The sequence below is a fragment of the Chamaea fasciata genome, unplaced genomic scaffold (genome assembly GCF_029207755.1).
Source record: "Chamaea fasciata isolate MVZ Bird 193981 ecotype frontalis unplaced genomic scaffold, bChaFas1.0.hap1 SCAF_8, whole genome shotgun sequence".
NCBI classification, from domain to species: Eukaryota; Metazoa; Chordata; class Aves; order Passeriformes; family Sylviidae; genus Chamaea; species Chamaea fasciata.
Genome location: NW_027094093.1, coordinates 3,706,049 through 3,730,091, shown reverse-complemented (window position 1 = coordinate 3,730,091; position 24,043 = coordinate 3,706,049). Strand labels below are relative to the sequence as shown.

At 48.1% G+C, this 24,043-nt stretch overlaps 1 protein-coding gene across 1 annotated transcript in view; it reads right to left on the bottom strand.

Annotated features, from left to right (window-relative positions):
• Positions 1 to 24,043, bottom strand: part of ABCA12 (ATP binding cassette subfamily A member 12) — an 80,867-nt gene that overhangs the window by 8,209 nt on the left and 48,615 nt on the right. The window contains exons 28-46 of the mRNA XM_066189434.1: positions 23,884 to 24,039; positions 22,969 to 23,146; positions 21,250 to 21,468; positions 20,418 to 20,614; positions 19,637 to 19,797; positions 18,637 to 18,861; positions 17,713 to 17,851; positions 16,043 to 16,295; positions 14,803 to 14,889; positions 13,929 to 14,022; positions 12,275 to 12,402; positions 11,313 to 11,400; positions 10,746 to 10,851; positions 7,424 to 7,478; positions 6,516 to 6,693; positions 3,935 to 4,050; positions 3,034 to 3,193; positions 1,508 to 1,776; positions 698 to 908 (exon numbers count right to left, since the gene is read on the bottom strand). Coding sequence (XP_066045531.1) covers positions 698 to 908; positions 1,508 to 1,776; positions 3,034 to 3,193; positions 3,935 to 4,050; positions 6,516 to 6,693; positions 7,424 to 7,478; positions 10,746 to 10,851; positions 11,313 to 11,400; positions 12,275 to 12,402; positions 13,929 to 14,022; positions 14,803 to 14,889; positions 16,043 to 16,295; positions 17,713 to 17,851; positions 18,637 to 18,861; positions 19,637 to 19,797; positions 20,418 to 20,614; positions 21,250 to 21,468; positions 22,969 to 23,146; positions 23,884 to 24,039 — 3,020 coding nt within the window. The remainder of the gene's footprint in view (positions 1 to 697; positions 909 to 1,507; positions 1,777 to 3,033; positions 3,194 to 3,934; positions 4,051 to 6,515; positions 6,694 to 7,423; positions 7,479 to 10,745; positions 10,852 to 11,312; positions 11,401 to 12,274; positions 12,403 to 13,928; positions 14,023 to 14,802; positions 14,890 to 16,042; positions 16,296 to 17,712; positions 17,852 to 18,636; positions 18,862 to 19,636; positions 19,798 to 20,417; positions 20,615 to 21,249; positions 21,469 to 22,968; positions 23,147 to 23,883; positions 24,040 to 24,043) is intronic.

The window sequence follows — 24,043 nt, the reverse complement described above, 5'->3', positions numbered from 1 at the left end:
AAGTCCTCTGCCATAAAGACTAGCAGAGTGTCCATGTGAGGATACTGTCCTTTCATCTCAGTGGGACCCAGGCAATGAAAATAAACCGGGTGCCAAGGATTATTTCCAAGCTTCCCCACAAGTCAGGCGCACAGCCTGAGGTAGAATCTGGTCTCCAGTTTCCTCTGGATCTCAGAGGTGCTCTGTGTACTCCTGTCTGTTCACTTCTCAGGGAGGCAACTGCACTGACATGACCAAAGAATGTTTTTTTCTTTGGAGTTAATTTTAGGTCCTGATTCATGAAACTGTGTGTTCAGCTGAAGTGATTTGTCTTCCCCTGGTGGGAAAACACAAGCAGATAAGCCTGACTCACCATCTCCCATGCAGTTCAGGTGAATAATTTCAGCTGGACCCATTCTGCTGTCTTCATTTACCACCTGGTAATCCCCAGTGACCCCCCCAAGACTGCAGTGCACAAACAGAGCACGCAGACACTTTGCTCTGAATAGAACTCCATCAATTACCATCCACTTTCCCTCCTTCTAGGACCTTCAAACTGTCACTTGATGTCCCAAATCTACCAGGAGCCTTTTGTCACTGGTGTATCCCCAAGAGTCAATGAATGAGGCAAAGAAAGGAAGAGGCCAGAGCAGAACAAACCATTGCAGACGGTGACAGTGACACGGGAAGGCGCCCACAGCCTTCTCCCCTCGCTCACCTCCCCAGCAGGGATCCCAAGGCTGATGTTTTTCACTGCTGTGATGCGTTTGTGAGGGAGGTGGTAGATCTTGGTGAGGTTCTGGAGCTGCACCACGTCGAAGTCAGCTTTGCCAGACTCCACCCGGCTCCTCTCTGCCTGGACATCCCCGTCCTCCACGGCCGCGGGCAGCAGAAGGGAGGCTTTGCCGTGGACTCTGTCAAACAGGAATCTGGGGAGGGCAGAGAGGGAATTAGCCTCCAGCAACAGCCAGACGCTGGGATAGATCCCTGGGAGCCTCCCTGTGAGATCTCAGGACATGCACACAATGCTCAGATATACAGTTTCTATTCTCTCCTGCCATTTTGCTCCATCCAGTGTTCTCTCCCTGCCTGTTTTTCCCCCCCCTCTTTTTCAGCAAATGTTCTGGGCTGGAGCAAGTCCTGCCTCGTGGACACGCTCCTAATGCAGGTGACAGGAATGTTCTCACTCCCGTCTGTGTGCACCCAGGGCAGAGGGGATGGGGAGAGCCAAACAGAGGAGGCTGTCAGTGGACGTACTGCCCTCACCAAGAGCTGAGCATCCACCCACCAAACCCCGAGCCCAGGGCTGCAGTGCCAGCCAGCACTGACTACCAGGAGACTCTGTCAACTACACCTCTGTTAGCTAAAACTCTAATTACCGGGGCTTCTGCCACACAAAACTCACTCCACGTTCCCACATTGTCCTGGAAATTTATGGGCTTCGTAATTGACAGTGATGGTGCGGGAGCCTGGAATGAAATCCCGGAGCTGTGGCTGGGTCTGTTTCCAGGCTCCAGCTGTTACTTACTCCAGTATGTTGTTCCAGACTCTCTGAATCATCCTGTCGTGAACTGTGAGACGAATGGCAAAGAACACGGTGCCCTGGATGAACATGGCCAGCAGCTTGGACGTGGTCTTGTCCAGCTCAAAGGTTTTGTCAGGGTACTCCACTCCATAGGCTTTTAAGAAGCCCAGCAGTGCCTGATCCTGGGACAGTTCGATCAAGCCGTAGCCAAAGCAAAATTGTGGGAACAGAAGGAACACATGCCTTAAATTTTCAGCAAGATCGTGTAAGCCCTGGAAAAAAAAAACAAAGAGCAGCACAGTCAGTCACTGCTTTTATCCATGGAATAAATTCATAGGTTTTACAGTGGGACTGAAGTGTAACAATTACACTGGGATTTGCCTGTGTCTCAGAGCAGAGATAAATTGAGAGCAAAGAGCTCTGCAGACAGCTCGTTTCACAGGCACAAGGTCATAAAAGTCAACAGGCAGCTCGGAGGTTGTGATCACCCATAGTAAACAGCAGCCAGTTCCCAGGCTAGTCCCTGCTGCTGCTCCAGCACCCAGAACCCACCCATGAGCCAGAGCTGAGTCCTGCCACTGCGCCCCTATAATCTGTCCAGCACAGCCAGCTGCCCTGTCTGTTTTCCTTGGACAAACATCTCAATAAAACAAAAGATTTGGCTTTTCTAGACATAGAAGGGCTTTTCCAGCTAATGCACAGCAGAACAGCTCAGTGCAGCCTCACAGTAAAGAACTCTGGTTCATTTCTAGCAGAAGAAAAGAATTAGGGCACAAAGCAAGCTGGAGAGGCACTAAATTAGCATGGAAGGGAACTGACTCCCTTCCACGGGGGCACAGAGGGATGAAAGGTGATCATAATTGCATATCAATAAAATCCAGGGGGTTGCTGAATAAACTCTGTCCAGATAGAAAAATCCAACCCAGCTATTGTAATTGCCCTCCATAAAAAAAAAGAAATCTAAGTGTAAGGTGTGCATTTTATCCCAGCCATTCCCAGGGAGATCTCAGTTTAAGAGAGGGGTTTACTTTAGGGAATCATCACTGTCTCTGGGTTGTTTTTCATCCTTGCAGGGAGAAGATGACTGCATTACAGACTGAAATGACAGACAGCTGGTGCTGGGTTAACTGCAGCACGTGTCAGACTCAGGGCAGTGACATTCAGCTGTCACTCCCCACAGCTCGTGCCGTGAGAACTCCGCAATGGTTTGAAGTGTCCATCAACAACTTTTTACTAAGCATCTCCACCCACCTGCTGCCCTTCATCTTCCATCACCAGGCTGGTTATAAAGAGAGTCCTCAGTTTTCTCCCTCACTTTTCATATTCTCCCTTCTGTCACCATCAATTCCTTTGCTGGGAGTGCAGATTTATAGACAAGCAGGATCCCTATGTGACTCCCGTCCTGTCTGTAGGGAACCCCGTGAAATCCTGTGACTGTGTCCAGCTGCTCGGGACCTGATCAAAGCCACCAAGGCCACAAGAAGCCTCCTGCTGTGTCACCACAGGCTCAGTACCAGTGGGGCTCCTACCTGGTCCGTGGCCTTTTCCTGGGAGAGCAGGAACACAACTGAGTGCGTGATGATGGTGTTGATGCCGAAGAACAAGTTGACACAGACATAAACGATGAAGGCCATGCCTGTTTCCTTGAAAAACCCAGCCAGCAGGTACATCCAAGAAAATGATGCGTATCTATAAATGCCAACAGTGCAGAGAAAACCATGGTAACTCAAAGGCTCCTTTGAAAACATTGAAGACATCAGACAAGACAGAATCATTGGATGGTTGGAGTTGGAAGAGAGCTTAAAGCCCATCCAGTTGCACCCTCTGCCATGGGCAGGGGCACCTGCCTCTACATCAAGTTCCTCCAAGCCCTGTCCAACCTGGCTTTGAACACTTCCAGAGTTGGAACATAACAGTTCTGTTCTGGTATGTAACTACATTTCCACATTAGAGAGCTTAAAGAAAGGGAAAAATGCCTTTGTGTCTGTTAGAATTTGGAGAAAATGTTTATGATACATCCACTGAATGTGGAACCCCACCTGAAAACAAAGAGACTGGGTCTGTTGGAAAGGAAACTTTGTCTAAGTTTTCCAGAATTGTGCCACTGCTGTATATTTTGCTTTCTGATATTAAAATACTCTTGAACTTTGCAAGAGGTCAGCAAGCATTTGCTTACAGCTTGGGCTGCTGCTGAGACCTTGAATATTTCTATATCCTCGCGTACGGTTTGCTTTGAATGAAGTAGGCATGACAACAGTGCTTCACCTCCCTGCTCCTGGAAGGAGCAACTTAACTCACTCTTTGTGAAGGGCACGTTGAAGAGAAAAGCCCACATATTCCCCCACCCTGGATGTCAGGACTGCAGCAGCCTGCAAGATCCAGTTCCTTACCCTGTGCAGTGATATTTAAATAACTGAGCTCCACACTTACCCAAACAGTAACAGCAGAAGAAATACCGCCACTAAGTTACTGTTGTTGCAGAAAGCTGGGATCTGGAAGGCTGAAATAACTCCTACGGAGAGTCCAATAGGGACCATAAAAAGTACCTGCAAAATGATATTAAAAAGTTGTTACTAGGACAACGGTTCTGAAACACCTTCCTACAACGATACAGAAGAAACAATGCCAGGACTGAATCTGGTCCCACAAATGCAGCTTGGTTTTGCTAAGGGAAACCAAACACAGGTGGGCTCTCTAATTCTCCCCAGATGAATTGCAGACGAATTCCCACAAAGCCACTTTGAATAGGCAAAGCCTCAGCATTGAGGACTGTGGGCAGAAAGTACCTTGAAAAAAGGTTGTGAATGAAAAGTACCCCTTTGGGCTTTCTGTTAGCCTTGCAGTCAGACCACTTCATTGTGCCCTGTAAATCTAGTCTTCACAGTGTTGAGTCAAGCCAGAGACCCACCAAACGTCTGCCGGGAGAACTCCCTCTCCTCCCCAGCTTTGGGATTTAGCAGAATTTACTGGCAGGGATTCACTGAGAAATATCAAGTTGCCGAGAGCGCTGGATTAGTTTCAGCCCGCTGAATACCGACTGTGCAGGGACTCTGGGGATTTTTCCACAGGCTGATTTACAAATATGCATTGCTGGAGCGAGGGCAGGCAGGCAGGCACAGGTCTGCTCCACCCTCCGTGCTGTGCTGCAGCTCGGGGCTGCACTGCCGAGCCAACCTGGGGCCACGCTGCCCCGGGACCCCTTCCAGCGCTCCTGCAGGGCAGGGGATCCTTGTGCTGCTGCCCTGGGGCCCCTTCCAGCGCTCCTGCAGGGCAGGGGATCCTTGTGCTGCTGCCCTGGGGCCCCTTCCAGCGCTCCTGCAGGGCAGGGGATCCTTGTGCTGCTGCCCTGGGACCCCTTCCAGCGCTCCTGCAGGGCAGGGGATCCTTGTGCTGCTGCCCCGGGGCCCCTTCCAGCGCTCCTGCAGGGCAGGGGATCCTTGTGCTGCTGCCCCGGGACCCCTTCCAGCGCTCCTGCAGGGCAGGGGATCCTTGTGCTGCTGCCCTGGGACCCCTTCCAGCGCTCCTGCAGGGCAGGGGATCCTTGTGCTGCTGCCCCGGGGCCCCTTCCAGCGCTCCTGCAGGGCAGGGGATCCTTGTGCTGCTGCCCCGGGACCCCTTCCAGCGCTCCTGCAGGGCAGGGGATCCTTGTGCTGCTGCCTTGGGGCCCCTTCCAGCGCTCCTGCAGGGCAGGGGATCCTTGTGCTGCTGCCCCGGGACCCCTTCCAGCGCTCCTGCAGGGCAGGGGATCCTTGTGCTGCTGCCTTGGGGCCCCTTCCAGCGCTCCTGCAGGGCAGGGGATCCTTGTGCTGCTGCCTTGGGGCCCCTTCCAGCGCTCCTGCAGGGCAGGGGATCCTTGTGCTGCTGCCTTGGGGCCCCTTCCAGCGCTCCTGCAGGGCAGGGGATCCTTGTGCTGCTGCCTTGGGACCCCTTCCAGCGCTCCTGCAGGGCAGGGGATCCTTGTGCTGCTGCCTGCACTCATCAGCCCCTCCAGGCAGGCACTTCTGGCTCACATTCCCCACGGGATTTCAGCCCTTAGTCCTCCCTGCACCAAAGAGGGCCAGTCACCCACGTGCCCTTGGAGATTTCCTGTTTTCAGGAAGCGATGGAATCGCGGGGATTTTAGGCACTTGCTAAATCTGCATCAAGGGAAATTTGTGGGAGAGGTGGTGCTGCTCAGCCCTGCAGCCCCGCTGGCAATGCCCAGGCTCAGGAGCTGAGCTTGGCTGCACTGCCCATTCCCTGTGTGAGGGTCTGACAACCCTGCACCACAGGGAATGCAGAAGACACAAAGCGCTTAAGCCTACAGACACTCCGAACATTTTTCCTCTTGGCCCAGCAATGCTTTCCAGCAGTGCCATTAGCCCTGTGCACCAGGAGGAAACTTAACTTCAGGAGGAACAAGGGCACACCTTTGCCAGGGAATGCAGCACACTGCTGGGAGCTCAGCGAGGCGCATCTGTGCAGCACTGGGAAAAGGAACTGCTCAGGTCCTGCAAGGCTGCATGTGCAGCTTTCCTCGGCTTAAAAACTTTATACCATAGACTCCTATAGACAGCATTCAAGGCAGAGATGGGTTTTTGCCCAGCAGGGTTGTGTCAGCTCTGGGATGCCTGCTGCCGTCCCAGGGTTCCCAGACTGGCTGTAGCCTCGAGCTCCAAAGCCTCACCCCAGATCTGTGGAGCCTGGGTGACAGCAGATCCAGCCCTGCAAGCTGTCAGAGGAGCAGCTGGCTGCTGCTGGAATGGAAATCAAGCTGCAGCCTGCTCCATGCTGCTCCCACATAAAAGTGCCGGGTGTTTTACACACACTGCAGAGAGCAGGAATGCCTTTGCTTTGCAGAATCCAGTGCTGCAGTTCACGTTTAATCATCCCCAATGCCTTGGAGTACAATTACTACACTCTTGGTAGCAATAAGAAGTCTAGGCAACCAACTTTAAATAAAGAACTTCTTTCCCCATCCCCGTGCTGTGTAATGCTCCTCCTGGTGCATTTAGCGATGTGAATTATTTACCAGATCATAAATGAAGTTGGTCACCCAGTAGGTTGTCATCCCAATGCCTGAAATGTGCTGCAGCTGCTTGGCTTTGGTTTGGTGCTCCCTGACCATGTAGAGTGCAAAGCTTGCTGTGGTGATGGAGTAGCCCACCAAAACAGACATGGACACTATGATGTCCAGTAAGCTGTTGAGCCTGGGAGAAAAGGGGAGAAAGATGCATTTGGTGAGTGAAAGTGGCAGATTTCCTTCGCTGTGAGGCTTGGTCAGAGCTCAGAAGCAATAAGGTCCTGATTCTGGGACAGCAGCTTTTATAATCCTGGAATGGCTTGGGTTGGAAGGGACCTCAAAGCCCATCCCATTCCACCCCCTGCCTGGGGCAGGGACACCTTCCACTAGCCCAGGTTGCTCCAAGCCCTGTCCAACCTGGCCTTGGACACTTCCAGGGGTGGCCTCACCACCCTCACAGAGGAGAATTTCTTCCTTTCTTTGCTCCCTTTGCTGATGGCAATGATGCCCAGAAAAAGGAACTCAGAGCACTGAGCTGCAGTGCTGGACCCCAGCAGGGAGTGGAAGTGCCAGAAGGAAAATAATGTCATCATCATCATCAATATTATTATTATTATTATTATTATTATTATTATTATTATTATTATTATTATTACTATGATGCCCAAGCACACAAATGTGTGAGGCTGTAACTCTGACCTCCAGGTGCCCATGAGATCCTGCAAAAAAACCCCCACAGGAATCCCCAGCTCTGGTGGCAAGGAGTTCATGTACAGTGGCAATGAACACAAGCTAGAACAGTTTCATCACTTAGGGAAAGATATCCAATAATTTAGGCTGGTTTATGGTTTCCAATAAGCTGGTTGGCTCCTTTTAAAGCTAAAAAATTCAGGCATCAGCCAAATGAATCTTCTTACATTACTTGTTCTTGACTCTGTCCTCCAGGATATGGGTGAGCTGATAAGAAAATACCTATGGGGAAAAAAAATAAATAAATTGAAAATGTGTCCAAATTAAAGCTTCCTTCACCAGCTCCTGATATTGACAATAATATAGAAAACTGAGAGAGAAGAGAAGAAGAGCAGATCAAAAGTGTGTTTGTGCTCTGTCATCTCTGTGTGATCTCGGGCAGAATTTTGAGCATCCCTGTTTTTCCTAGGACTTCACTTGTCTGCTCAGCAGATCTGAAATTCAAACCCTAGGCCTTGTTCCTCCATCTGTCCGGCTGCCAGCCCCATTCCCATCCCACACCTCAAATCAGGCTCGTGCCTGTGGGCCCCTCTATTCCAGCTTAGATTCCTCACCACTGACACCTTTAAAACTGATGAATACGTTCTGTTTCAAAGCTGCTGTCTGGACATCCCACCTCATTCCATTTGTTCTTTTATCACCAGGATCAAATCTTTCCCTGCTGCCCTTCTCCACAACTGCTACCTGCCTGTGATGGATATTTTTCTCCATATGGGATCTGTGGATGTGAGAGCAGAAACCCAGGTAAGCTACAGGACACTTCCCCCCCACCCCCAGTGTGGCAGTGAGCTCATTCTGAACTATTCTGTCTTAAGAAGCTAGAAAAAAAACAAACAAACAAACAAAACCAAACCAAAACAAAACAAAAACCCACAAAAAAAGAGTATTTTTCTCAAAGTTACTAACAAAAATCTAATTACCATACTCGTAAGACTCCTGTGATGTTTTTTAAAAAAAATCCTTTAAAATGGGTTTGTATCGTACTCGTACTTGGCCTCACCAGCATGACAGCCCAGTCTCTGAGACTCCAGAGCCTGAGAAAGGGCTCCCAAGTTTATGTGCCTAAAAATGAAGTTCTCCATTTGTATTTTGACACCTAAGTAAAGGCCTCAAGGAGTGTTGGGGGACATCCAGCTGCTCTTAAAGCCAGAGATTTTCTAGACCATGCCGTGTGTGGAATTTAAACTCTTCAAAGCCAGGTGCGAGTCCTTAGGAATGATGTGATGAAGAACTATTCTGGGTAATTTTCCCTAAGAATGGGCACTCAGAAAGGGGGACCAGAAGGGAGGAGCCTGAGGGTTTAGCTGACCAAATGCCATATTGAGCAAATGAATTTGAAAGGGAAGATTTAATCAGAAATTAATTTTGGAGAGAAAAAACCCAACAAACCCAACCAAACCTCAGTCTTGTCATCAGTGAGACAAATGGGATTAAAATCTTGGACTGCGGATAAAGCCATACAAGCAGCCAGGAAATGTTTCCCTTCTCCAAAATGGAGAGAGAGAAAGAAAGATACTGTCTGTCTAATCTGTTAATGCTTCACTATAAAGCCATTTTCCTTTACTGGAGCTTAGGCTAGAAGTCAAAATTTCCATTTCAATGCTTTCTCCTTTTTTGTTAGCTGGGATTGAGAGAAGAGAAAGCACAATATACATAAGTCAAAAGCTATTACGACTTGCTTAGTGACAGGGTAAAAAGCTTTTTATGTATCTTTTTAAAATACATACCCAGTCTAAGTCAAACCTCTAAAGCAGGACTGGCACCTCTTTCTGACTGCTGAAGTGACAACACACTTTTATCTGGCCATTTCAACGGTTCTTAAACCGTCATTTATTTGTCACAACAACAACTCGACTGAGCTGCCAGGAGCGTACCCCACGGAACGTGCCTCCAGTTCTATTTCAGACTGGATTTACTCCACCTCAGGGGAACCAGCCTCATCCATTCATTTTCTTTCTCCCCTTCTCTGGTTTGGATGATTAGTGGGAAGCAGAGAATCGTCTGTCTGGTCATTTACTACTAAGCATTTCTTTCCAAAAACACGTAAGCAGCGGGGCAGATGGAACAAAAACTGCTACTGTTCTTTCCCCCTGAAAATTGCTATTTTGTTGGTATAAAACTTACCCTGCGAAAACTTTCTGGCTGTTCACAAGAGCTTCCTGCCTTTGCTCTTGCTACAGCATGTGTTGGGAATACAGACACAGAGCAAGGAGTTTCACTGCTTAATAATTCAGCTGCTCTGGCACGTTCCTGCTGCTGGAAGTGCCTGGCTGGGGTCTCCTGTCTGGGCAGCTGGGCTGCAGCTCTGTGATGTGTGAGCTGAGGACACACTGCAAACCCCAGAGGGGACAGCCAGGCCTGTTTGAGGGGGTGGCCGGGACAAGGCTCTGGTGTCACTCTCTGTGAGCTGAGCTGGCTGGGAGGACAGTCTCAGGGCAGTAGTGTGAGCTGGGAAGCAGCACACGCCGGGGCCACTTGGGATCAGCATCTGCTGCTGCTGGAATTCAGGGTGTCACACTCAAAAGCTTCAGGCCAGATGCCTGGCTGCATTATAGCTGGATTCAGACATGTCCTGTGAGCCAACAGACACTGCCACCCGTGGACTGTGCCATCCAGGGACAGCAGCCCTCTGAGGTGAGCAGGGCTAGGCCTGGCCAGGACATGGCTGGAAGGGCACTGCTTGTCCAAGAAAGTCAGTCCGGAGGGTGTTTCCACGCACACGTGCTGCTCTTGGCAAAACAGGGCCCAAAATCTCTGTGTAAGACTTCTCATGTCTCTGCACCCTGGCCCTCTCTGGAGGCAGACACAGCTACAGACAGCTTTGTGCCCACACCACTCTGAAAGGGGCTAAACTGCCAAGGGAAAGGCAGGGCGCCCTGGTTTACCAGCGGGAATTTGGGTTGCAGCAGTGTGTTATCGAGGAGAAGCTATAAGGACCCCAAACGGGCCGTCAGCACTCCCTGGCTCTGTGTATGTCAGGCGTCAGAGGAAGAACACAGCTGAAAACGATGATTCTCATTTCACCTCACCCTCCCCACTCTCACTGAAACCCAGGCACGCAGATGCCCACACACCCTGGGCTGCTCTCAGCAGAAGGGTGCTGTATTAAAATTTCCTCATCTAACCCACCCCTGGAGATGACCTAGAGGAGCTTTTCTCTGCATAACTAATGGGCACCTATCAAGAGACAGCCCTTCCAGTGCCACCCGAGAGGCAACGAATCAAACAGCAACCGCTGGCATTTCTCGGATGAAGCGTTTTACGAAGGAGCTGGGGTCCTCCCTGTCCAGCTCCCCTCAGCCTCTGACTAAGACAAATGAACTTGGTGATTTATTCATGCTTTTCCATTCTGTTTGGAAAGGAATTGCAGAACGCTGAATGAAGAAATGGCCTCGTTGAAGTCAAGGTAAGTGTTGTCATTGGTTTCAGCAGAACCAGGATATCCCTCCAAAGGGGAGAAGTTATCTGCTCTTGTAAAGGGACACTTACCGTATCTGGAAGTCTCATTTTTTGGCAAGTTGGCTCGAAGAATGAAGTTGTTCAAGCTGTTGAGATAGGCTGGGAGGCTGTGATAACCCTCGGGATTGTACCACACCTGCGCACAATTGAGAAATTGAAACAGCTTGGGAGTTTTTCCTGACAACACACTGGTTTGTCCTGCTTCACTTGTGCAAACTACAGCAGATTTCAGGCCTGGTGCTTTACAACATTTTCACTGAGCTGAACCAGAGAAATGGGCATATCAGAATGCACCAGCCAGCCCTCGTTATGGTACATACATCCCCTCATGAGATAAAGGTGCTACTAATTGATCTTTTCACCTCTGTATAATAAAATTATGACAGCAGAAAAATTGCCTTCTGCTAGCAAGAGAAGTATAACCAATAAAGAAGAATGGGGAGAGAAAAGAAAATGAACTGCAAGTCATCTTTGTCATGTCAAGCTGCAGATTTCAGGGGGTTTTGCTTTATTTTTTTGGAATATCCACAAACTTGACATCGCTTCTCCCGAGTCCCACACTTCCCATGCCAGGATGAGCAGGTGGAGGTTGGTTACCTTGGTCAGTGTCCTGTTGGGGGGCACTGGCCTGATGTCAAACTGCAGATCTGCTGTCAAAGGCAGCCCAAAGCTCCAGCCACCATACCTGAGGGAAAACCAGAGGGAAATGCATTGCTGCCCTCGTCCCAAAGCTCTGATTTCCTTGGATGGGCCATGCCAACAGTGCCGCTGCGCCCCCCCAGGCAATTCCAGCCTGAATTCAGAGAGCTTATCCCAGTGGGGGGCCAAGCCACCTCTCCTGTGGGAGCCTTTCTTTGGGGGGGGAAAAAACCCCAGAAGTTTGGCAACAGTGTCAGAAAGCTGCTGAAAGCCTCCACTGGTCTAAGATCCTGGAGCCCTGCGGACCCCTGAACTGTGTGCCTGCCGCTCCGGGGTCAGATGCTGCTTCCGACCCAGGAGATGAGCAGCTCAGTTTATCAGTGGCAGATGGACACATTTCCTGCCAGCCTTAGTGGCAGGTGACCTCTGCCCCAAGCCCAGCCTGGCAGAGCTCAGACCCACCAACAGCTCCCAGAGCCCCCTGGCACAAGGAAAGGCTCAGACTCGGCTCTCACTGCAATGGATGTGCTCCTTCAAGTGGAGCGCACACAGAGACTCTTCAGAGGATCAAACCTGGAGGGAAATCTCTCCCCAGGGTTTACTTCATGACAGGCTGTGTCAGATTTTCTTCTTTTTAAAGATTTCTGAGTCAGACAAAAGGCTTGTCTGCAGATCCAGCCCCAGCTGCCAGGTGACTGACACGTTATCCCCAGGCTATGATCTGCTATGATCAGGCAGAGAGCACTTGCACGAGCCTTTATCTTTCATCCACGATTGCAGGATGCTTCAGCTCCTTTCATCAGATCCTAAACCCCTGCTGCACTGCCACCTGGTCAGGCAGAGGGGATGTGACACGTCTGGGATGTCCTGCCTCGCTCCCAGCGCCGTTCAGCCCAGAGGGAGGGGAGTTTGTGCCCTACCGTTTCTGCAGGAAGTCTTTGGTGGTTGCCAGGATGTAGGTCTCCACATTGTGCCCTGTCAGGTTGTAAAGTGTCCGTGTGGAGAAGGTCCTTCTGTGAGGGGGAGTGTAGTTTGTCTGTGGACACGTCTGAGGAGAGACAAACAAGGAAAAACCTCAGTGTTTTTGTTTTAACTACAAACCATCACATTAGGACAAGATGGAGAGCCTGCCACGGCAGCATTCCGGTCCTGAGCCTCATTCCTGCCTCATCCCCAAGCCAGGGTGCACAGACACACAGCACACATCCCTGCACACTGTCCCCAACACATTCAGGGATGTGCTTATAAACAACCTCTGTTAAACCCACCCTTCAGTTCTACTGGCATCACCTTGAAATGTGCTTCATGCTACGTAGGAAGATTCTGGCTGAATTATGGCTGATCCTACTTAGCAGAGTGACTGCACAGACTACTGCAGAGGGCAAAACAACTCACAGAGCAGAAAACACTGTGGTGGCCTCAAACTCTCATCTTCCATTTCACAGCAGCTACACTCTACATTTCTGCTTCACTGTCAGTCACTGGAAATGTTTTCCTGGGCTTTGGAGGAACCTTGAATTAGTCCTGAATATATAATTTAACATGCTGAGGGCCAAAGTCACATCAGTGTTTCATGAGGTTGAAGTGTCCTCCTAGGCAGCATGTTGGCTGCTTCCTTCAGCTCATCCATAACAAAAGCCCTGGACTCCCCCATTGTGCATCTGTTCATCTGAATACACAAAATAGCTTCCTCCATGCTGAGGAACACCTGCCTGTGCCTGCTAGAGGTGAGAGTCAGCTTTGAACATTATCCCAACTTGCTGGAGAAATTATGCCGATACTTTTAATGATGTGAAATCAAGTGCATGTCCAGAAACCTGCACAAGATATCTGCATTTTAAAGAATGACTAGAAACGTTCACTTTACGTTTACAAAGGATGGACGTTTACATCCTTTACAAAGGATGTTCGAAGTACATCCTTTATGTTAAAAGGCATCACATTGTGCCGTGAGTTTATTTGCTATGGAAAAAAGCTGGGCACTGGAGGGAGGAGAGCTCAACCCCAAACGGAACTGTAAAACTGTAAAGCCCTTGGGCAGAATCTGCCTTTTCCCCATGTGCATGCAAATCCCAGCAATGCCCATATCTGGCTCTGTAGGTACCACTGTCATGCAAATAATTAATATTATTAATCATTAGTATTTAGAACAAGGAGCAGATCTAGACTTTGCATAAAGTTAAACTCTGAAGAGCAAGCAGCAAAAGTTGCTGTGATTTTACATAGTGACAGTGCTTGCATAAGATGGAATCTTCCTCTTGAACACACGCTCACCTCTGTCAAAAGGGACAACCATACAACACCCAAAAACACCATTAAACCTTTTCCCACCATGGGGAGCAAGGCAGGGATGTTGGGGTGTGAATCTTCTGAGGATGCTGTTTCCTTCCCTGTCCCCAGACTGGTGCAGACAGCGGTTATCCAGTGTACAAATTCAACAAGGCCAAAGAGAGACAGGAGGACTTGGAATGCTGAGTCCCCCTTAGCATCGTGCCAGCCCATAAAACAACTCCCAACAAACAAGGCCCCCAGTTATCCCCCAAGCCCCCTCACTTCTGGGTTTATCCAAGTTACCTGGATGCCATCTGTGCAGTTGCAGGCAGAATACTTAGTTCTCTGGTTTCCACTGGTAATCCACTGGCCAAGCATGTCCTCTGTTAAACACTGCCTGAAAAGGAACACATTTTCCTCTGAGGCTCTCTGTGCTCAGGTGTGCGAACGAAACTAATTGCTGTCATGTTTAATGACAGCGAGGTTGGCAGTTGAGCAGCTCCAGCAGAAAAGCAGAGCTTCTTGTCAGCTCTGGGTGGTTCAGGGAATCCCCAGCCTCCTGCTGCCTCCCGTGCCCCTTGGCTCCCTGCGCCTGGATTCGCTCAGCTCTCAGATGGAATCCAGGCACCGCTTCATTCCTACAGCAGACAGTGCAAGGAATTGGCACTCAGAGGCCAAAAGCATCTGAAACCAGCCCAGAAACAAGGGCTGTTGTTGTGGCAATCCCTGGGCACTCCTGTGATGGGCTGTCTTGCCTGGGCAGTCACTGCGGACACCCAGGGTAAATATTTGCCTGCACGAGCATTCAAGTCTGCCCAGGATTTTAGCACCCTGAGAATTTACCGGCAAAGCCCAAAACAAACCAGCCCCCACGGCACAGCTTCTAGACAGAGGTAACAAACACTGTGCTGAGAACTTGCCGTGTGGGCTCACGTTATAATTGGAATTACTGGGGCGGCAAGGAGTATTTCCCAGAGAGGAGAATTGCTCGTTTTCATCCTGGCATCCTGCCACCACCAAAGCTGCTTCCTTATCACTCCTAATAATGCAGGAGTCCAATGCATGAGAACTCTGCCGATGATCAAAGATGGTTATTAAGGTCTAATGGCTAATAGTATGGTGGCAATTCTCTTGCAGGTTTGGAGTTTAAGTGGAAAAGACCCCAAGAACTACTTACGAATTGCTTTCGTTCATGCACGTGTTATCCGTCCCAGGGAAAGCCAGCATCGAAGAAACCAAAGCAGCTGTGGTTTCATTAAAATTCCTAAGAATTAACGAAGAAAACCAGAAAACAGGAAAAGGTTCAAAGAGCTTCCACTACCACTGTGCAGAGGAAAACTGTGTTTGAATGAAACAGGATTTAAGACGTTGAATAATTGAGTATTTGTGGAAGCAGCACTGAAGGACACGCAGTACGTGAGGACAGGCACACAGGTTTAAAAGGAGCCCTCATCACCTCAGCTACTCCAGGGATTTGCTGCCTCTAGATCCAAGCGAGATACTTTTGGACTATCAAGATTCTCTTTACGGGGAAAAAAGAGTCTACTGCAATTTTCAGGCACTGATTGCAGCTCTGTCTTAATCAGGTCTCTCATCTGTGACATTCACTCGGTTTTGACCATTCAAGGAGATTGTCCTTGGTTCTGCCCCAGCTCTCCAGGAGAATCAGGAGAAGCAGGGAACATTAGGAACAGAGAACTTGGACATGCAGCTCTGGCTCATTCCCCCATCTAGCAGGACTGAAGTGGAAAGGTATGAGGAATCCTGGGAAGAACACCTAAAGCAGATGGCTTTAGAGCTAAATTTCGTATTTCTGACTTAGAGCTGAGAATCAGTGGAGAAAGAAAGAAGTTCACAACATGAAAACTGAATGATACCAATTACAGCTGTTTTGGTAACAGGATTTTTAAGGAGAACGAAATAATTCAATGGTGACATCCTAATGACCCTGGAAAAGCACATGCTCTTCCAGTTGCCTGTGTGCCTTGGACCTGCACGGCCTGGCCAGGAAGGCACATCCTGTGCTAACAGAGCGGAGGGCAATGCTCACAAGATGGATAGAATTTGATCCCAGAATTGCAATGTTGGAGGCAACTGACGTGGGTCCCTCATTCCACACTGGGGGAGGAGCATTTATGTATATATTAAGAAAATCCCTATGGCTGTTACGGGGCTGAAGGACCCCAGTGGGAAACACCAAGAACATTCCCCAGACATCTCCCAGTCAAATCCAACTGACAAGTCGTTTTTCTGGAGCTTTCTGTTCCGAGCCAAGCCATCTCCTCAGAGATCCCTCGGGAACAGGGTTTCTCTGTAACTACGTGTGCTGCGTGTAGGACAGTGGCTGTGCTCAGAAATAACCCTGAAGGGCTCATTCTGAACCCAGGGCAGTTGCAGTCCCGAGGAGCAGCACTCACCCAAAGAAGTCTGCCTGGTCGGCCGTGCCGTACAGGGAGGGGGACAGCGGCAGCTCGGGGTACTCGGTCTCCTTGGTCCTCAGCGTCCCCAGGCCCATGGCAGCCATCACGAAGAGCACGGGCAGGATGACCTGGGCGATGAAGCCGCGGACGTCGCGCCGGGTGTGGTGGGACCTCTTGATGAACAGCGCTGAGGTTCTCTTCAGCAGCAGCGGCAAACCCCGCAGGCTCTTGGACCTGATCAGCAGCTGGTCTGGGCACACAGGACAAAGGCGTTTGGTCATGGCTCAGCATTTCAGCAATGCAGGGAAGTGACGGTCAGAGCACTCTGGGAGGATATTTGGCTTCCTGCACACATTTACAGACGGCAAAACCAAACTACTAAGGTGGAACAAACACGGGATCAGGCGTGGGACAGGACTCCAGTCACAAGCTCATGTAACACCACTATTTTGTTAAATTTCAAAGGTCTACATGCAGTGGCTTTCAGTGTGGGACCTTCCAAGATGAATATCATATTCATTTCCAGATGAAATAAGTTATCTACATCCTGCCTACCCAGCTGCAACTTACAGGGGAAACATTTTTTCTTTTAGATCTGCAAGCTGAAGTTTTTCATAATTTAAAAAGCAGGCGCCCAGAAAAAATAAATAACAAAATTAATCCTGAAATAAGAAAACAAGCACAGGCCACTGGGCCTCTTGCATGGACAGGTTTTGTGGTGTATTAAAAATCAGGGCCAAATCCTGTGCCAGCTATTCTTCTTTATGAAATGTTAACCTATATAATACACCATGAAGCAAATCCTTATCAGCCATTTTTAGGGGTGAAACAAAACACTTTTCTACACGAGTGACTGTTTACAGTAACATTTACAGGGCAGGTCAGCTTAGAAAAGTAAAAATATACCTCTGTGTTGTCCCTTGGATGCCTCCCTAACTATAAATGGTATATTTATAAGTATATATATATTTATATATATAATGTGTATTATATATGTACATACTTATATATATTTATATTTATATATAAATATATTAATGATATATTTAAGTACAAAACAATGTTTCTAACCCAAGAAAGCATTGCATCCAATTATCATTTTTGGGTTGGGCCCAAAGGTCTCAAACCCCCAGGGACAGTGGTGTAGATTGGTTCTCTCCTGAATTTACCCCACTGTCCGGTCCCTTGGCCTGCTTTACCAAACTGCAATGTCTGGGGCACAGCAAAAAGCAACAAGGAGGACCCAGCTCAGAGCTGTGCTGCTTTTCCAGCGGACTAAGAGATTTTCATGAAGCTTCTTTCCAATTCTAGTTACAGGGAAATAATCCTCTCCATCTATTATGGCAATTACTTTCAGAGGTACACATTTACTCTTTCACCCACATGCTGTATTTGATTAGATTAAAACCTGGATCAATTTAAAGGAAGGCAGATGCAAACAAAAAACCCCTTCAGTAATTTATCCTGTGATTCAGACTACTCCAAAGCAGGGGATCTAAAAAGGACTGATAAGTGCTGTGTTTCCAGTGATTTATAGGGTTTGTGATTCCTGGCTGGGTGAAATGTGGTTTTCAACAAAGAAAGAAGACAGGGAGCTCAAATCAGTCCATGTGTCAGCGTTTGCATCTGCAGTAAATCTGGAATAAACCCTGTAGGTGATGGAGTACCGTCTCTTTCCGTGAAGGTGTCTGTGCTCAGAGACATTTCGTCACCACCAACGTGACCACTGACTCCAGGCAGCTGATGGGGCAGCGCAGCATCTTCTTGCTGGTCCTTCACTGGCTCTTTTGTCAGATTGAGGAACACCTACGGAGCAAGGAAATACGAAGGAAAATTTGTCCACATGACTGCGTTTACCAAAACAATTACCAGAATCCGCTCTCCTGCTTTGCAGCTGTAGTTGGTGCAGCAGTTATGTACTATAATCCTCTCTCTATTCCCTTTGTGCTCTGTGAGAGAAATTAACTTTATTTTTCATGTAAAATTGTTGTCCAGCTCCTTGTCACCTTCTGTCTCTGTTCTGCTGCAGCAGTGGAAACGCAAATCTGTTTCTCTGGGATATTCACCCTCTAGCTCCTGACAATCCCACTGCCTCCATGCTGGGAGCGTGCAGTCATGGCACACGTGGGACACGATGTACAACTTATTCTTGCTGCCTTAGGAAAACACCTTAAAAGAAAGCATGAAATTCTGAGCTAGAAGATAACAATCTCCCTCCCTCCCTTCTGCAAGACAAAGGTCATCACTGCTCATCATTTATTTTTTATTTCTGATGCAATTAAATGTGTTTGTTTGACCAGAGATTTCCCATGGGCAGAAAGATGCCCGTGTTACTCTCTCCTTAGTCTAACTCCAGTGCCTCATTTTCTGGGTAAAACATCAAAAGGCTGCCAGCAAGGTGAGACAGTGCATTAGTATACGTAGAGATTAATAGATGCATCTACACACTCATGTGTAGCTAAGTGTAACCCCTTCCTCCCTGCCTGAAACCCTCATGTAATTCCTAACACGCTCAGAGGGCAGAGCCACACAGTGCTGTGAAATTAACCTCCATGACATTTCAGCAAATCCAGCAGCTCCTGAGCTCCTACCTCTTCCACAGTTGTGTTGGAAATCCCGTAGCAACCCAGGTGGAGATCATTCAAGCTGCTGTCCAGAGCTCTGAGAAGGGCCTGGTAGGCCCCTGACACCGTGGACTTGAAGGGGGGAAGCACGTACACGAGCTCTCCACCAATATCCTCCTTGAGATAAGCCTCTGGGAGATAGGACTGGATCAAGGAGGTCACCGCTGTGGTGTCACATTCCTCCATCATGTTCTGAAAAAAGGAGGAAAACACACTCTGGTCACTGAAAAGGTTGCAAGGTCAGCCTTCCTCCTGCAGGATGTAGCCCAAATCCTGTCCCAGAGCCTAACTAGTAAGTGATCTCTGTCCAGCTATCCAGCGTGTCAGGGTAAATGTCAAAAGCAGAGGAAAGTCGGTTTCTGGCCCTTGAAAAAGGGACGTGTGACACTCTCCCACCCTGGTCCATCCAAAACCTCACCAGGCTGGGCTGAATCAACCACTTTGCACTGCTAGAGGTTTGTAGCACAACCGAGAAAAAGCCTGGCCACCAGAGAGCTTAACGTGGCTGCCAGCACAAACTCGCTCTTTTTCCCATGAAAAATGGGGCTTGCTCATGGGTCTTTTTCCATTTTCTCTGTCTCCAGTGCCAGCAGTCTGGAAGAGAGGCTGGTCTCTCATGGTATCTGTGTGCTGGGGCTACCAACAGCACTGAAATTAATGCTAGCACGAGCAGAGTTCCCCACTCCTAGCAAGCAGAACACTTTGTCCCAGGCCAGACCTACGGATGGGCTCTTTCCATCTGCTTTATTCCTTTGAACTCCGCAGTTCACATTCTGCACCAGCCTTGCCTTTTTAACCTTCGAGGAGACCCTGTTCTTTTTCAACAAAGCAGAGCACTGACATTCCTGTTCTCACAAGGCCACAGAGATCACTCATATATGATGTGCCAATACATCCCTCAACCAGCCCTAATGATTCCCTTGAAGACAGAACTGCCAGGATCTCTAGGAGGAGCTCCGACAGGAACCTTCTTTTTGGTGAGTGTCAGGTGGTAGCCATCCCCAAAGGTTTCCTTGAGGTAGAAAGGTGAGCCACAACATTTGAGCCCTCCATGCTCTAGGAAGGCGATCCGGTCACTCAGAACTTCTGCTTCGTCCAGGTGATGTGTGGAGAGAATGATGGTTCTGCCTGGAAAACACAGTCACCACACAATGAACACCTGGTTTTATGGCAAAATTGCATTTTAGAAGGATTTGGGTTGTTTTCTTTCCTTTCTCAAAAACTTCTGTATTTCCCTATACAATGATATCATCAGTATCATTGCAGGGGTTCCAGAGCTTCCCCTTGCTCTGAAATCAGTCCATGGCAAAAAAAAAATAAAAAAAAAATCCACATTGTTAAACCAATACAATGAATGTTTGTAACAATTTTCTTTTATCACATTCTGGTCAGATCTGTCCTTATGTCAACAGTGAGGTAGATGAAAGCCTCACTGAATGAGGGGACAAAGAGTATCAGGTGAAAATCAATTGCATTTTTTGGTAATTATTAGTGAAATTGGATGAAAGGCAACAAGAGAGATGGATTTTAAAGTATTGTAAACTGTGTTTCATGGTGAAGTTATTTTTTAAATGACACTGTGAATTTAGAGAAACCAGGATGCCCCCTCCAGAATTTTAAAATCCCAGTCTCCTAAAATGTTTTCTCTCTGGCCTCCAAAAGCCACAATTCAAAGCCACTGGTACCATCTTTGTAAAGTGACACAAGCCACCTTTGTCTCTGGGCAACGCCTCCTCTCATCACGGTACCTTTCTTATTCTTGGAGATGATTTCCCAAATACTTCTGCGGGAGCAGGGATCCACCCCCGTGGTCGGTTCATCCAGAATCACCACCCTGGATCCCCCCAGGAGAGCAATAGCAATGGATAACTTCCTCTTCATCCCCCCAGACAGGGTGCCAGCCAGCTTGTGACGATGGCTGTACAGCCCAGTCTCCTTCAAAGTCCTGGAAAACAGAGGGAAAATGACCCCCCAAAGTTGTCTTTCAAGCATCTTTTCCAAGCAAGGAATCTGAAAATACCTGAAAGATTACAATACTGTAACTGCAAATGAAAAGCTGCTCTGCTGAGTGGTCACACTGCAGAGTCACCCTGTAGCTCAGGCATCGGGATTTTAATTTAAAACATTTTTGAGGATGTTTTCAAAGTTTTCATCTGACAAGTCAAGGTTAAAGGCTCAACCCCATCAACCGAGACACCAAGATCCAAACTCCCTGGGATGTTCTGGCTGCTTCCTTTCTCCACAGAACCAATAAAGCCAACATCATCTTTCTGACTGGTTGATTAAATCTCTTCCCAGGGAAAACTGTGAAGCGGCCAGGAGTAGACCCTTAGGCCTATAAATTCATCTCCAAATAATTGCCACAGCACACTGTAAACCCTCTGGAGAAGAGATATTGTTTTCTTACAGCATAGGTATCAATATATTCCTCCAGTCAGAGCAAGGCACCATTTGAACTCTAAGCTGGAGCTGCAACAAGACCTCCAATCCATGATTTTTGAGCTCTGCAGGGGCACTGGCGCCGCCACACAACAACTTTGACAGCCCTCCCTCCCTTCTCCCACCCTGCTACTTTTATACCTCTTCACTTCTTGGTAGAGCTCCTGTTTGCTGCAGTGAGGGACTTTGATGTAGCCATAGAGCAGCAGGTGCTCCTTGGTGGTGAGGTAGTTGAAGAGCACGTTGTGCTGCATGCACACCCCCATGTTCCTCCTGATCACCTCCTGGTCAGTCCTGATGTCTTTGCCGTACACAAAGATCGTGCCTGAGGACGTGGGGAACAACCCAGTCAAAATAGATCTGAAGGGAAAAGAAATAGAAAGGGGAAGTTAGAAAAAGAAGGAAGCCATGGGTAATCTTTTTCAGGTGGCCCTGTAGCTGTCACCACTTCCAAGGTTTCCTTGTCCCCCCTTCCTACTCCTTCCAGCCAGACACCACTGCCCACCGTGTGTCCTGCTGCCCAGGCATGCTCTGGCAGAGCAGAGGCCAGTCAACATCCATGAACATCCTTGTCCCCCTCTGTGGGATTGCAAGGGCAAGCTCCAAGCTCCCCCTGGCTACTCCTCACCTCTACTTTTACCTGCTTCAGCCTCCCTCTTCCTAGGTCAGACCACTGCACATCCCATACCCTCAGGAATGCCCTTGACTTCCAGCTGAATTACTGGGAATTTATATAACGCAGTTACTCTTTATTCTCTGAGGTTTGCCTGGAGTGTCCAGATAGCCTCATATTGTAACCACAGCTGAGACTGAAAACCACCTCTTCACCTGACTAATCACAGCAGAGCATGGAAACCTGATTTCACTGCCATTATTCATGAGAAATGGGAGAGGATTTCTGGATGAGGCACCTCACAGTGGGCAGCACTTTCATCTAGTTCAAGCAAATCGTCACCCACCAAGCAAGAACCGAGTCAAACTCCCTCTGCTCAGAATAACTACTTGCACATTACAGCTCATTTTTGGTGCTGTCCTGCAGTGACTAAAGGGAAAAGATGCATCTCAGACTGCCCTTCACCTTCACAGAGCTTTTCGCTCTCCTGGGACTTTTAACCATCACTAAAAAGCAGTAACTTACTCAGGATTTGAAGCCTGTGCTAAGTTTCAGGAAGGTTTTATACTTTCCTGCATATCACCTTTGCTACACTTCGCAAACAGACTATGAGGTGAATTGATAATAAGCTGAGGTGAAGCACACATCTGTCTTCCTGGTTTTGGCTCTTCTGAGGTTTCTATTTATCAGCTTAATGTTGCTCTCAGAGATATGCACATATATATCAGTGGAGAAATCAAGTTCTACAGGTCTGTTTTAGTGCTGTTATCTGGCAAGTCAAATAATAATTTATAAACAGCAAGGCTGAAAGGCCAATGCATTAATCCCCTGCCATTCCAGCCCAGCCAACACATGACTCTGTACAGCTGAAGTGTATCTTTATTAAGTTTCCTTGCTAGTATCACTTCAGCTTTGGTGTGTGCACGAGCTCCCCACAGCTTCCAGAACAATCTAACCCCAGGCCGTGGAACAAAACACCTGAACAGCTGCTGTGCTGTGATTCCCAAGTATCTCACCAGATTAAAAAGCATGTTCCTAAGCAGAAAAGGACATGTAAGGACCTAAAGAATTCTAACGGAGGAAGGAACTCCTGAGGTCACCCATGAACAGAATGAAACTAGATGAAGGATTTGGCCTAGTGAAGCACCTTCCTCAGTCTCCCACTGATGTACAGCCCCGCTTGCCCTCTCACTCACCCAACCACACCCCACAGCACAAAAAAAAGAGCTGCTTTAAAGGATACACACATGGTTGTAGTTTTCCCAGCTCCGTTGTGTCCCAGCAGTGAAGTGATATTCCCTTCATAAAAGTTGAGGCTGAGGTTGTCCACTGCAGCTTTGGATCCATAAACCTTTGTTATGCCGTGGAGGGAGACTCCCAAGGTGAGGTCAGTGGGCTCTGGTTCCACGTGAGGGTGGGGGGCACCTTTGACACCAAAGAGAAGGGTCAGGGACAGTTACTGCAGTGCAGCAGGTGTTGTGCTACTTCTCTCATCTCAGGGAAAACCAAAATACAGCAAAGGCTGGTGCCTTTCAGCAGGAATATTAAGAACATGTCCCCGGATCTGTATCACTTTGAGCTCTCTGGGATTTTTCCTTTTTATTTCTGAAGCTTCTAATAACTCCTGACAACAGGCATTAATCACTTCTGAGAAGGTCTCATATTTAGGTGTTTCAGAGAACCTAACTTTATTTGTACTAAACAAGCACAGAAAATTAGAGGACATGAAGCAAAACTACAGAGTTATTTTCGGTTAGGTGGAACCAGCAAGCTTTTATGTGGGATCTCAATATTTTACAGGCTAAATATTTAAAGAGATAAGCAAAGAAGAACACGTGCCTTTGCCAAGTGGAAACCTGTATTTGCTTGCCCAAACAAAAGTGTATTTCTACACTTAGAGACTGGTATGGAAGGTAACTGCCCAACTACAACACACACAAATATCTGTGTGAAAATCAGTACTGACTCTCCACAACAAATATCAAGAACAAATACAATTTAAGGGCCAAATCTCCATTCACGTGAGTACCGACTTCTAATTTTTCTTGTCCTTTAAAATAACAATTGATGTTGTTTTCTGAGCATGGTACCCCTTTAAAAATTTGACTTTGTTTACCCAAAATATAAGTTATTATTGCTCCCCCCATCTCGTTTCCACGTACATATCTTATTGGGGAGGGTGACTTCTTTCCTTAACATCAGCTTGGAGAAGAGCAGGCCTCTTTGTTTCTCATTCCAGAAGGGCAGGTAGCTGTTGTATTCAATCCAGTAAGATGGAAGCAGTGGGAAGTACCAGGGAGCAGCCATGCCATATCTACCTGC